General features: G+C 44.1%; 1 protein-coding gene across 19 annotated transcripts in view; it reads left to right on the top strand.

The window, feature by feature from the left end:
* Positions 1-14911, top strand: part of CADPS (calcium dependent secretion activator) — a 476583-nt gene that overhangs the window by 308815 nt on the left and 152857 nt on the right. For all 19 annotated transcript variants that reach the window (XM_053898015.1, XM_053898017.1, XM_053898018.1 and 16 more), the window contains exons 10-11: positions 5295-5403; positions 12529-12741. In XM_053898015.1, the coding sequence (XP_053753990.1) occupies positions 5295-5403; positions 12529-12741 (322 nt within the window). The remainder of the gene's footprint in view (positions 1-5294; positions 5404-12528; positions 12742-14911) is intronic.

The raw sequence follows: 14911 nt of genomic DNA, 5'->3' as shown, positions 1-14911 counted from the left end.
GTTGTAGCTCAGGAAACCATATTAAATAAGTCAACCCCACAAATGAATTGTAAGACTGGGGCTCCTGGGTGGCTCAGTCTGTTGAGCATCTGACTTCAGCTCAGGTCATGACCTCACAGTTCACAAGTTCAAGCCCCAGGTCAGGCTCTGTGCTGACAGTTCGGAGCCTGGAGCCTGTTTCAGATTGTGTGTCTCCCCCTCTCTCTGCCTCTCCCCCACTCGCACTCTGTCTCTTTCTTAAAAATAAATAAACATTAAAAAAAAATTTTTTTAATGAATTGTAAGACCTATAAGTAGTTGAGTGATTTTTAACTCTCTGTCCATTTTTCCCACTCAAATTTACAGTTGCCTTAAAGAACATATGTATTTATATTCTGGTTGCAAATGACACCAACCCAAACTAGCTTAAGTTTTAAAGTGGGAAGAATTGTATTGGTTAGTTAATTAAATTAGCAATTGAATAAAGACTCTTCTGGCAAGGCTAGGTCCAGGGCTCAGGCAAAGCCATCACTGCTTTGAGCCTCTATCATTACCATCTCTTGATTGTGTTTTCTGATGAGCAGGTATCACCCTCAAACAACATTCTCTCCCTGCAGAATACTGGGAAGGGTCAGGATTTACACCAGTTTGACAGCCCCAGAAGAAAGAAAGTTTTCTTCTCAGTAGTTCATTGAGCTTTTATTGGCCCTTGTGGTCATGTGCTCATCTCCCTACCAATCACTGTAGCCAGGGAGATGTGATGCTGATTGGCTAGGTCGGGCCGTATGTCCCACCCACCCTACCTCTGGCTAGAGGGGCAAATACCCCTACAGGAGCTATATAATGGACTGAAAGTGGGAAAGATGGTGATTTCGTCTAGTAAAATCAGCATTCAGCTACCAGAGAAATTAACGCTCTGTATTCAAACATAAGAAACGTTCAACGGTTGTTATCATCGGCTCCATTTAATGAAAATGAAACTGAGTCCCAGCAGAGTTAACTGAATTACCCCAGGTCACACACACCTAGAAAATAGCAGATCTGAGCATCACATCCAGGTCTGTATAGCTCCAAAACCTATTCTCCCTCTACTCCACCAGGTGGCCTTCATGTTAACGTCAATCAGGAGTCTAGGATTTAGACTCTGTGACCCTTCATTTACAACCAAGTCACGTTAAAAATGGTCCTGAGGCGCCTGGCTGGCTCAGTCTGCTTGATATTGAGGTTGTTAGTTTGAACCCCAAATTGGGCATAGAGATTACTTAAAAATAAATTTTTTTTGGAGGCACCTGGGTGGCTCAGTCAGGTGAGCTCTGACTCTTGATTTTGGCTCAGGTCGTGATCTCGGGGTTTGGTTTGTGGGTTCAAGCCTCGCCTCCAGCTCTGGGCTGACAGCAGAGCCTGCTTGGGAGTCTCTCTTTCTCCCTCTTTCTCTGCCCCTCCCCCATTCTCTCTCTCTCTCTCTCTCTCTCTCTCTTCTCTTTCTCTCTCTCTCTCTCAAAAATGAGTAAACTTTTGTTTAAAAAATAAAAAAAAATTTTAAGTTGAGCATCTTTTAAAAATAAAATAAAAATGGTCGCTGGTCCCAGGAATTCTATTCTTCATATCATAAAAATTTCTACATCTTCAGATCTTGGCTCCATCAGTCAGTGCTTCCTCATGAAAACTTTCCGTGGCCACCCAACTAGACCAAATTCCTAAGCTCTTATAGTACCATATATCTCCTTTTAAAATACTTGTCCCCATTAAAGTTACACATTTCTGAGGTAATGTGATTAATGTCTGCCTTCACACTAGGCAAGAGAGCAGAAGTCATATCTAGTTTAATACATCTATATATTCCTAGCACCAAACGTATTACCTAAGGATTTGTTAAATGAATGAATGAATCTACCATAAATAAAGAACTCTTTTCTAAAATGGATGTATGTGAGCTTTGGGCAAGGGCGACTGACCGGGGTTCAGTAAAAATAACAGCTGAGGCATTCATAAGAAATGATGTTAAAGGCAAGAAGGGGGGGGTGGCTAGACAAAATGTATTCTATCTTTAGTCGTATGTGCAAGGACTTAAGTCTTCAAGGGATAATGGGGTGAAGGAGAAGGGAGAGTCCGAGGAAAAGAAAGCACTGACCCTTTCATCTTGCATCTGAGTGCTAGTTGTTAAATATACCTGAAAGTCAGGGACTGAAAGTTTCTGGACAGTTCCTGTATATTAAAACAATGGTTCTCAAGCTTCAGTGTGCTTTAAGAAATATCTAGAGCAGTTATGAAAAATATCAATCCCTGAGACCCAGCCTGACCTGAGATTCTGTTGTTCTGCCTTAAAGAATATACATATTTATAACTGATACCCCACACCGCCATACGCACGCTCTAATGAAAATGGCCTCAGCCCACTCTTTAAGAAACGCTGTTAATAAACCATTTCCTAGTTTAAATAGTGCCTGAAAATACGCTGAGGGTGGCTGTGTAAATTGGAGGTCCGGCCGCCTATAAACAAACCTTGAAGGCTGTACCCTCAGAAGTCCCAACAGCCCATCTGGTCCCACGATTCCATATGAAGGTATGCACCAGGTGAAAATTCCAAAGATGTAAACGTTGCAGTCCTGTAGCCTTTCTCTCCAAAGGGCACTTTCAGATGTCTGCGGGTCATTTCCGATCATTGGGTCTCTGTTTTCTGTTGTTCTGGGCCAGCCGCTGTGGCAGGGGTGGCCAACTCTCTGACTTGTGACATTCTAGGTCTTTCTGTGCCATCATTACACGAGTGCTCACCATCTCATTAACTTCTTATCAAAATTCAGTTTAAAGAGAATTTTACTGAGGCAGAGAAACATTCATTTCATTGGCAATGCCTTTAACTTAGTGATGTCTTGTAGAAGCTTAAAAAAAAAAAAAAGCAAAACATTCCCAAACCTTTTGCTATTCCCCCACCCTTCCAACACGCTAGAAAAACTGAGGTGCCCCCTCACATTTGCAAAAATTGGAATTTCTTCTTCCTGCCTTTACTTCCTAAAGTAAGTCACCAAATTCCCAATTAAAATGCTTCTAATAAACCGATTCTAGTTTCTATTAGCTTGAAGTTTGTCAGGACAACTTCTGCAGTATTACCAGAAGAGGGCAGCAGAGCACAGCGCTCCAGGAAGCAGGCACCTGAAATAGAACAGGGAAATCAAAAACCCAAGGTGTGTAGCAATAGTAAATGCATGACTCTTGAAGTGACGCCCTTCTGTTGTGATATTTTTCTGATCTCAAGTTAGCGTCTGCGACGCTCTGGCTGATAATCACGTTAACAAACTACATCATCTCTTGTGTTGCCAGAGACAGGTAAAAATCACTGTGGAACTGTTCAGGCAATATGTATGGTCACTCTCATGCTGGGGACCCGGGAAATAATTTATTCAGACAAGCAATGTGTTGGAAAGGTCTGGTGCTGTGCTTAGGATAACATGGAAATTTGGAACCCCCCCCCCCAAGTATCTTTATTAGATTATACATACTTGACTTTTTAGAACCAATCAGACTCAATCAGCAAATGCCCTTTATATGGTAGACTTTGTTTATAAGGAGGCAAATATAACCAAGACGTTTGGCTCCCTAGGCTTACCTTCAATGGATTTATAACCTAGGAGGCAATTATACCTACTCAACTACTCTATACTAGAATGGTAGCAGTAAATGCAAGGAAGCTGCTTATTTAAATGTATAGATTGAGCATTTGTTATGTGATTGTCACACATAGTATGTAAAGATCTTTATTGCTCAGTTAATCCCCCCAGCAACAGTAAGATGCAAGTAAAATACGGACGAGGACGCTGAGACTTAGGTAGGTGAAGCTTATCGGAGCTGGGATGGACCCCTTGGCCAATGTGACCCCCACGCTTGCACTCTTAGCCCTCCTTTTTAGGAGAAGAGATGCTATTGGTTATTGTGCTTATTGCAAAGAATAATGAACGTCCACTTATGAAAATACTCTTAGTGATCTGGCCTTCTGTTTTTCTTGAAGTCCCTCAAGGCCTTGCCATATAAGGAACAAGTTCTGCAAACCATATATATATGCATTGTGAAGAAAGTTTTCACTAGGAACCAACAGAGGGCAGCAGTAGATAAACCAGTCACAGTCCTTTATCTGCCATTAGGACCTTCAGGCCCCAGAGGATGTGGGAGATGGGTGATGGATGGGTACAGGGCTGGAGAGCACCAATTTCTAATTGCCATTAAAAAAAAAAAAAAAAGATCTCACCATGGAGGAGGCTAAAAATGTCCCCAGCAGGGATCAAAGTTCACTTAGAAAATGTCTCTCTTAATAAAGGGAACTAAGAGATAAGGGATGTGGCACTCCTTCTCCAAGACGTTTGACATTGTGGATGGTAAATAGGCCCACAAGCTTTTAGCCCAAACCCTGAGGGGTGCTTGCTCTCCCACAGGCACCTTGCAAATGAGCCCGATGCAGAATTGCTAAGTTTCCGTGCTGGGTCTGCACACACCATGGCGGCAGGGTCCTGAAGGCCGGCCTGCAGCTGTGGAGCCCTCACCCGGCATTGGCATAGATGCCTGTGTCACTGGTGAGGGCTGCCCAGGGACAGCGGCCCTGCCATCAGGGACCGAGGCTGGCTCTACTGTGACTGGCACCTAGTGATCAAGGGCTCATTGCTTGTGACAGCATGTCACTTCTGCGCTTGTCTGAGATGTAGGGAGGACTTTGCAAAGCAACCAGAAGCCCTCCTTCCGTGGGAGACGGGAGGGGGGAAACAAAAATGTGTGGCTTGACTCTGAGAATTGGCTTGCAAAAAATAAAATGGTAACAAGAAATAGTTGGGGCATTAGCAAACGAGCGTCTGGTCCCTAACTGCTGACCAAAAGGCCTGTACGAACGGGGCAGTCTCAGCGAGGGCCAAGGTTACATTAGGTAAAACCTATAAAATTTCCACTATTTGACCAGTTTTGAGCTACAGAAATGGCAATTTGCATGTGGCTTAGCCCATTAAAATAACAAACAGCAATAATAACTTCTAGCTTTTATCAAGCACTTGGTGTCAGGAATAAATTCTAAGTCCGTTCCACACGTGAACTCATTCAGCTCTCACAATAAGCCAGTGGGGAGGTAGGTCCTCACATTATATCCCAGTCTACACGTGGGGTAACAAAGGACCAGGGAGTCTGAGTAACTTGCTCTAACTCACACAGCCAGCGGGTAGCAAACCTCAACCTGAACCCAGCTACGAAGTACAGGGCCTCAGGGACAAGGACATGGTTGACGGGAGAGGGTTTCTTCAGGGACCGGGGTAACAACCTGACGATCTGCTTTTCCTTCCCAGGTCAGTCAATACACGTTTGCTATGTGCAGTTATCGGGAGAAAAAAGCGGAGCCTCAGGAACTTCTACAGCTGGATGGCTACACTGTGGATTACACCGACCCCCAGCCAGGTACCCACCCACCCTCCAGGCTCTGCACCCACAGAACTCTCCCCTGACACCAGTCACGGGTCAACTCACATTTCCTGGGCGCGTCCTCTGTGCCGGGCACTAAGCCAACTTACTAGGTCTTACACGTGACCAGGACAGCCACAGACCCTGATCTTATGGAGTTTCCATCCCGGTTAAGTGAACGCCGTCTCAATCAAGGGCTTTGGTTTTACCCAGCGGATCTTCATAAAAGCAAACAGAAAACATAATGCATTTTTCTTTTCCATAGCTGTGGCATGGGAAACATGCACTCCACCTAGAATGCTACAAAGGACATGACTGAACGGGGAGTCCTATCGGTGCCCTCAGGACTATGTGTGTGTATGTCAGTGTGTGTTGTTTTTCACCAGTGATGTGTGGGCCTGGCAGGGTCTGCGTCTCCACGTCTAAGGGAGCCCGTCCTGTATATCTCTGTCTGGTAACTACAATTCAGGAGTAGCTGATGGCACTTGAAAAGAAAGCCCTTCTTTCCTAAGAAGACACCAGTCCCCCAGCAGAGACACCCAAGCTCCTAGCCTTATGTAACTAAAAGAACCACACAAATGGTAGTATTTCTCATAAGTTCTACATCCTGCCCCCTCACACCTCTTCCCCCCCCCCCCATTTTATCTTTTTCCCGGGGGGAAAAAAATGAATAAAAATCAGCCTCAAAGAACCTTCAAAATGGGGGGGGGGGTGCGAAATCATTTCAGCATATTAATGAACAACAAGCACCAACAGCCCTCTCCCAGAGAAGTTTATTTTTATGCCAAATCTGCACAAGGGAAACATTTCCAACCATACTGCTTTATTTGGCCCAAAACCTTTTTTTCTACTCCCATATTGCTCTTCCACATGCAACAAAATACACATAAAAGAAAAACAGAGTTTGAGAAAAGATAGGATGTTAACCTGAAAAGGTGCGGCGGGGGAAGGCCCAGCCCGCCTCGGAAAATGAGCACCTTCAGAATCGCCACCCTGAGTAATTTGGACCAACGCCCACCTCCCGCCTTGGTAATTTGCTTCGGGCCAGAGCGTGATAGGGAGCTGACCACGGAAGGCGAATGTTTCCGCCTGGAAAGCCTTCCTAGTGAATGGAGACTACGGGTTTGAAACAGTTGCACGCATCTCACTGAAAGGATGTGGCTCCTGCGTTAAGAAACCAGCCTCACGGGTTCTGTGATAGCCTGCATTCTTCTCAAACCATCGCGTTCCCTTGAGAAAAATAGATTCCAACTTTCCAGAGACCTGAGTTTTCCAGCGGGAGGCGAAAGGGCCCCACCTGAGAAGGAAATATACTAGCATCTTCTTCTGACAGTAATTCCTTCTGTGCCGGTTCACTGCTCCTTTCTCCCACACGGTTGCATTTGGACCTTACACAATCCCACCAAAGAGACAGGACCAGGATCATCTTTCCCATTTTGAAAAGAGAGAAAAAGAGCTGGAACTCAGGGTCTAGCCCACGTCATTCTTTGGCACTTGCAGGAAAACACAGCGATGCGTACCGCTAGAGCAAAGCTCGGATTGTTATTTTAGCCCAGGGAAGCAGAATTCTCTTCCTACACTGGGGAGGGCAGGAGCGGAGAGAAAGCTGTTCTGTACACATGCAAAAGTTAGCCGCGCACATATATGCTAAAAGCCTCTTTTCTTTTTTCCACATTGATCCCACGGGATATCATTTATAAATTCCTCCACCAAAGGTGTAAACGGATTATGTTCTTGAGAATAAGAAGCCACTTCTTTTCTGCTCTTCCATGTACGAAGTCCTATGTATTTCCAAAGTGATGTGTGACTGAAAATGGAGATTTAAAGGCTCCCAATTGTCAGAAGAAGTCTAACTCAGAACTGCTTAAAGAGTGCTTGTTAACAGTAGAAGTTCCTGGGCCCCACTCCAAACCTATGAACCAGAGGGGCGGAAGGCAGAATCCTCATAGTTAAGTAAGCACTGTAGAAGGATCCCTATGTACGGTCACACTTGCCAGCTGGAGAGGGAGTCATGCACAATTTAGCCCCTGTCCTCAGAGATTTGAAAATCTCAACTGCCCCCGACAGGTGAGCGTGCAAATGGGGAAGGACATCTGAGGACTTCCTCTTTCTCCTGCTCTTGGCTTTATGCAGGGCACGAGTGGAGCCAACAGGTGGAGGTTGTTTATGGGGCAGATAGCGTCCTAAGTGTGTGTGTTCTTGCCTTTGCACCAGCCTCTGATTGAAATGGGCACCTAGACACAAGCCTGTGTGCTCCGTCAACTCTACCTGTTTAGTATCTTTGAAATGTTAATTTGGGGAATTAGTAAATCATTGTGTGTGAATTTTACATACAGGGTGCTCATCTTTACCTAAAAATGGAAAATGCTTCACTTCAACTCTCCCTGGGTATGGTTTGGAGAGTATACAGTGATCTCTCAAGTTCTATGAGATTAAGTAATTACGTCTAAATAAAAGGACATTCCGAATAATTCAACGGCACAATTTAAACAAGCACATCAAGCCTTAGACAACTTTGCCGTTAGGAATAGACTATGTCAGGGCTCCTGGGGGGCTCAGTCAGTCAAGCTCCTGACTCTTGGTTTTGGCTCAGGTCATGGTCTCACCATTTGTGAGTTCGAGCCCTGCCTCAGGCTCTGTGCTGATGGTGTGGAGCCTACTTGAGATTCTCTCTCTCTCTCTCTCTCTCTCTCTCTTTCTCTGTCTCAAAAATGAATTAATAAACTTTTAGTAAATAAGTAAATAGACCATGTCCATCCAAGCAGTTTGTTGGAACAGCAGCTCCCCTTCCACCCTGCAGGGAACTGGCCACTATTCCCTGCCCGGGCTGCCTCTGTCCTTTCCCAGACGTGTTTTCTCGTTCTTGACAGGTCCATACCTGTGGGGCTGTGCTCCATGTGAAGTGCCCATGCACTTCCATATGGCACGTCCCACAGATTCCGTCCCCGGGAATTGCTCTGCCTGATCTAAAACTCTGCTGCCTTGGAGCATGTGTCGATGTTCACTTTGCTTTCTCCTCCCTTGGTATCCTTTCAGCTGGGTTGCTCTGCTCCCTCCTCACTGTCGTTGGTGTGCCCTTGGTCTCCCATGCCTTCTGGAAAGGCTCTGCTGCTCTCCGCTGCTGTCATTGCCACGGCTTCTGCTGCTTTAGAGATTTCTCCTTGGGTCCCACTCTGTGCACGATGAGGCTTCATTCTGTTGTTAACAACTAATTCTCAGAGAGCTTTTACTGTGCGTCAGGCCACGCTATTCAGCTTTGCAGGAGTATAGCACAAGGGTTACGATCGTTAGCTCTGGAGCCAGACAGTGGGGGGAGAAGCCCAGCGCGGATACTTACAGCCCTATTTTGTGTTCATGGACTAGTTATCGCCTTCTCTGTGACCGTTTCCTCATTTATAAAATGGGAATAATAAGGCTTCCTTCATAGGAAGACCATTGAGAGGATTAAATAAACATCCGAAAACTTCTTAGTATCTTTCTACCTCTACCTCTCCACGGTCCAAAGCAACTCCATGAACTGATGTTTTGATGGTGGCTCCAGGAACACAGCCTCCCAAGCCCAGGAGGGTGGGGATCCAACACCCTGGAGGGCGGGGGTTGGAGCAGGGAAAGTACCCACCGGTGATGCCTAGCCTGGCATTCACTGGCAGTATCAAAGTGGCTTATCCCAAAAGTTACCATGAGGCTGGGCTACAGAAGGTCTGTTGACTCACTCTTTCTTTTACCTCCTTAGTGTTCATTTTTCAGGGCTTCGGGCATCCCTCAGAACTCTTCTTTCTTTCCCTTCCAGATTTTCCTTCTTATCATGCCATCCATTCATTTCATCAAGTTTTCCCAGCTTGCTAACTGTATATCATCCTATCCAAATCACCCATTTAAAAACCCTCCGTAAGGAATTAGGCAAAATACTCTCTCATAATCATAACTACAAAAAAGCTTTTGTTCAAAGTGCTGTAGCACTAGACTCTCCATATAAAGAAGTAGCTGCTTATGGTTCTAGAGACCCTGGCAATTCTAAGTGCAGAACTCCCCAACACACACCCACTGTTGCGGAATAGACACCCGAATTAACGTTATCAACACAACAGAGAAGTCTTAATGTCACCAGAAAACTTTTCCAATGTCAAATGTCAAACAGGCTAGTGACTGGGCCTTGTTGGAAACTTGGGGATGCTCTTCCCAAATATTCCCGTTCATTCTCCTCTCCATATTAAACTGAGAGTTTGAAGGATGATGAAAATATGAAGCTTTATTTCCAGCCAGTGACTGGCATATGCAGTCTTCTGGACTATGTTGACAGACACGATGTAGCTTTGGTCTGAGCCCAAAGAGGCTTCCACCCACCTCTCTCTCTGAATTTTAACCTTGAGAAGAGCCTGTGGAAAAAGATGGGTCTGTAGAGCATTCATTCACTCAATAAGTATTCGCTAGATACCTACGCTATGCCATGCGCTGTTCTAGGTACTAGGGATACAGCAGTGAACGAAACAGACAAAAACTCCCTGTCCTTATAAAGTTAAGTAAATTACATAGCTTGCTGGAAGGCGATAAGCAAGGTAAGAGAGATGGTGACTGAGGGGTAAAGGTCAAGGAGGGACTCAACAAGAATGTGATGTTTGAGCAAAGATATGAAGGAGGTGATGATGTGAATCATGCAGATATCTTGAGGAAGCATGTTCTAGGCACAGGAAGGAGCAAGTGCAAAAGTCTCAAGGTGAGAACATACCTGGAGTGTTCCAGGAACAGCAAGAGATCAAGTGTGGCTCCTGGGAAGAACGTGCATGTCTGCACTAAGGAAAGAGGAGGAGGAGGAGGACACAAGGGTAGACGTAGTGGTGGGTCAGTTCATGGACCCTTGAAGGCCTTGTCAGAACCTAGACTTTTCCTTTGAACAAAATGAGGAGCAACTGGCTGGTTTTGAGCAGAGGAGTGACATGACTCGACTCTCGCTAAACTGATTACTCTGGCTGCCATTGAGAATCGACTATAGGGAGTGAGGATGAGGCAGGGCAGATAAGGTGGGAAGCTATTAAAATAGCCCAGGTGAGAGATGAGCATGACTAGATCCAGCGTGAAAGCCCTGGAGGTGGAGGAAGGGGTCAGATTTTGGTATAATGTTCTGAAGGCGGAGCCATCAGAATTCCATTGGAAGTGGGTAGTGCGAGAAAATGAGGAGTCAGAAAGGATCCCAAGGTTGAGGGCTTGAACAGCTAGAGGGGGGAGCTCAGCTTTACTGAGATGGAGAAGAGTTTGGGAGAAAGACCAGGAGTTCACTGTTGCATATGATAAGCTTGGGGTGTCTAGTGTCTATCAGATATCCATGTGAAGAAGTCAAGAAAACCATTAGATGTCCAGGTCTGCAGTTCACAGGAGCGGTCCAGGGTGAAGATAGAAATGTAGGGACCATGAGCATATTCATGGTGTTAAGACTGGAAGGCATCATTGAGGAAGAGGAGTAGAGGTCCAAGGACTCAATGCCAGGATGCTACACCATTCACCAGTCAGGAGGAGGAAGAGAAGCCAGCAAACAAGACTGACAAGCAGCAGTCAGGGAGGGAGGAAGAAATTGGGAGACTTGGAACCAAGTGAAGAAAGCGTTTCAAAGAGAACAGAGTGTCAAGTGTGGCTGATATGTCGATGGGTAGAATAAAATGTAGACTCTGAACTGATCTTTGGATTCAGTGATGTGGAAGTCATTGGTGACCTTGACAAGTTTCCATGGGGGCAGCAGCCTTATTGGAGAAGCTTTAAAGCTGAATGGGAGGAGAAAGACTTTTGTTACTGATGGTGTGGTCCTCAGATCAACACCATCCATCCTCTGGGAGCTTGTTAGGAATACAGGATCTCAGGCTCCTGCCCCAGACCTACCAAACCAGAAGCTGCCTTCTAACAAGATGCCCACAAGATTCACATGTGGGCTACAATTTAAGAACCCACGGTCAGTATGGCTAACATTAACAACTCAGGCAACAACAGATGTTGGCAAGGATGCGGAGAAAGAGGATCTCTTTTGCATTGTTGGTGGGAATGCAAGCTGGTGCAGCCACTCTGGAAAACAGTATGGAGGTTCCTCAAAAAATTAAAAATAGAACTACCCTAAGACCCAGCAATTGCACTACTAGGTATTTACCCAAGGGATACAGGTATGCTGTTTCAAAGGGGCACATGCACCCCAGTGTTTATAGCAGCACTATCAACAATAGCCAAAGTATGGAAAGAGCCTAAACGTCCATCGACAGATGAATGGATAAAGAAGATGTGGTGTATATATACAATGGAGTATTACTCGGCAATCAAAAAGAATGAAATCTTGCCATTTGCAACTACCTGGATGGAACTAGAGGATATTACGCTAACGAAATTAGTCAGTCAGAGAAAGACAAATATCATATGACTTCACTCATATGAGGACTTTAAGATACAAAACAGATGAACACAAGGGAAGGGAAGCAAAAATAATATAAAAACAGGGAGGGGGACAAAACATAAGAGACTCTTAAATATAGAGAACAAACAGAGGATTGCTGGAGGGGGTGTGTCGGGGAGGATGGGCTAAACAGGTAAGGGGCATCAAGGAATCTACTCCTGAAATCATTGTTGCACCATATGCTAACTAACTTGGATGTAAATTTAAAAGAAAAAAGAAAAAAAGAAAAAGAACCCAGGGTACAGATTCCCCTTATGTTGTGAAGAGAATAATTGGAGTAACCGAAGGGAGAGGTGGGGTCAAGAGATGGTTTTTTGGTGGTGGTGGTGGTGGTGGTGGTGGTGGTGGTGGTGGTGGTGGTTTCCAAAGATAAGAAAAGAATAGTAGTTTCCAAAGATAAGAAAAATAATAGTATGTTTATAGGCAGATATCTACTCAACCAGTAGGCAGCCTCCTTGACACTTCTGTCCCTAGGAAGACAAAGACAGAGACAAGAGCCAGTCTCAGAATGTCTCTTTAACATTATGGCTTCACCCTGTGGCCAAGTGGGTATCAGACTTCCCATCTTAGAGTCCAATAAACCGCTCCTCCCTTCTCTGGCCCGAGGAAAAGCAGTAGAAATGGCCTTTCTCGGGCATGGTTCTTCCCAGAACATGGTGGCTCAGCTTAGTAGTGTTTATTCCCTTTTATTCCAGGGTTAGAGGGTGGCCGAGCCTTCTTTAATGCAGTCAAAGAAGGAGACACCGTGATATTTGCAAGTGATGACGAACAAGATCGGATCTTGTGGGTCCAAGCCATGTATCGGGCCACTGGGCAGTCACATAAGCCAGTGCCCCCGACCCAAGTCCAGAAACTCAACGCTAAGGGAGGGAACGTGCCTCAGCTGGACGCCCCCATCTCCCAATTTTGTAAGTAAATATGCCATTTGTTAAAAATAGCTCTGTAGAGGAAAGCAAATTTTCCAAAGTTGAATTAGAAAATCTAGTTGCTTTAATGTTAAGGATTCATAAAATTATGTTTGCTGGGGGAAAAAAAAAGATTAATTCAGGGGGAAAAAGTTGGAACTAAAATGTTAGATGAAAGTAATTTTAAAGTGCAATACTTGACATTTCCCCCCAAGGACTAAACAGAGGAAAATATATTTTAGGTGTATTTTTATCTCTTTGTTTTGGTGAGAGTTTGGAATTCACAGCCAGGCTTGTATTTGTTTGAGTCCTTCAAATATAGTAGGTTATGTACGTCCTTGACTCATTTCTTCCTATTAAAAGTAATTTTAAAATAGGGCTTGATTTGAAGTAAATTTAAAGCTGCAACTTAGAACCATTTAAAAATAAATGATGACATTATCACATGCAGTGGAAAAAACAAAAAAAAAAAAAAATGGTACCTAAAATCCCATTCTGAGCAAATATACCAGGACCCAGCAATGAAGCTGTTTCTTTAAATGTTGCTGGTTCATTTTCCAGTTCCTTTTCCTCTTACCTCTGTATCCATTTTAACATCTTGCCCTTTTGCCATAACTTTTTGCTACCTAGGAGATTTTTTTTTCCTCTCCCAACACTTCTTATACATGAGGCAAGGTGAAATCCAGCATGCACTTGGAGACGTTTATTAAAACAAAGGCAATGGAAACACTGGAAATATAAAGCACCAAATAAAGTAATTCATTTTAGTTACAAACATCAACTATAGAGAGTTGTGCCATACCCGGATTATCAAGTCATTCAGGGATTACTCAGGTACAAGTCATTTTCAGCAATCATCATGATGATTCCTTACTTTAGCACGGAACCTACTCAGTCTGGTTCACAGAGACAAACATCCAGGCCAGGAGACATACAAATGAGGAAGGCAGACGAGGTCCCTGCTCTCAGGATACCTGCATCCCAGCACACAAATCAAAAAAATAAATAAGATAGTTGCAGACATTGAAAAATACAAAGAGAATATAATGCAGTGGTGACTGGGTGGAGAGAGATGATCTGAACTGAAGCCCAAATGATAGGAAGTCAGCTCAAAAATACCTTCCCAGCAAACAGGAAAGCAGGTGCAAAAGCCCACAGCAGAAACTTGGCCTTCAAGGCAGTGGTTCTACATAATCTCTCCCTGTCACTCTTAAGCAAAATATGCATATGATTCAAATGATTTTACAGCTACACAGCTAAAGAGAGGTGAATTTTCTTTCCTAATAGATTCCACTGCCATGTCCATTTCTGTGTTCTTGTAACACCGTTGCTTATGGCAAAAACAAACAAAAACTCTTTTTGGATGAGAAACACTATCCATCAGGTGCTCCAAGGAATTCCTGTCCAGTACCAATGGTTTCTTAAAGAAAGATGTATTATCCATGGAACATTATGGATAATCACACCATCACTATGGGTTTCCATACAGAAAACCCTGAAAGAAGGAGGACAAAGTTGAGGAAGGACATTGGGGTAAGGGACAGCCCTCCTGAACGTAACCACCACCATCTTCCCCACTCTCTTCTTGTTTTCTCTAACATTTGTGACACTTAGGTTTATCTGAGATCAATAAAGAGAGAAGGCAACATCTCCTTCTCTGGTTTAGTCATGATTTGAGATCAAGCATACCCAATATTTGTTTACTTTGTTTTAAAGAAACACTCTGTGATGGAATCCTTCCTTTCACCCTGCCTGACAGGCTCCATTTTAATAAATTTAGAAACAACACATCCTATCATGTTTCTCTGAAATAGAATTATGTGCACATCAGGGGAGAAAATTTCTAATTGTAATCACCATCCAAATCAACCTCATAGAACGTGTATCTAAATTCAGTGGTATTTGGAAAATGCTGGTTTTATTTCCAAAGAATCTCAATTTCTTCTGAAGTCATTTCACCTACCTTTCAGTGTTTATGTTCTATCATCTTCCCAGATCAAGAAATCTCTGCTTCGTTTGTGATTAGCCTCATTTTTTCCTCACTAGGGTAGGAAAGAGGAAGGAATTCGGGAGTAAAATTAAATGGAAACCAGGTACTGATTAAAAAAAAAAAAAAAGACCACCAATGGAGGCTGCTGAAGAGGCAATGAGTGTCTCCTCATGGAAATATGCA

Source organism: Panthera pardus, unplaced genomic scaffold, assembly GCF_024362965.1.
Source record: "Panthera pardus isolate Hobbes unplaced genomic scaffold, ASM2436296v1 HiC_scaffold_8, whole genome shotgun sequence".
In the NCBI taxonomy this organism is placed as follows: Eukaryota; Metazoa; Chordata; class Mammalia; order Carnivora; family Felidae; genus Panthera; species Panthera pardus.
Note: the sequence above shows the minus strand (reverse complement) of the source record. Positions and strands in the feature narration are given on the sequence as shown.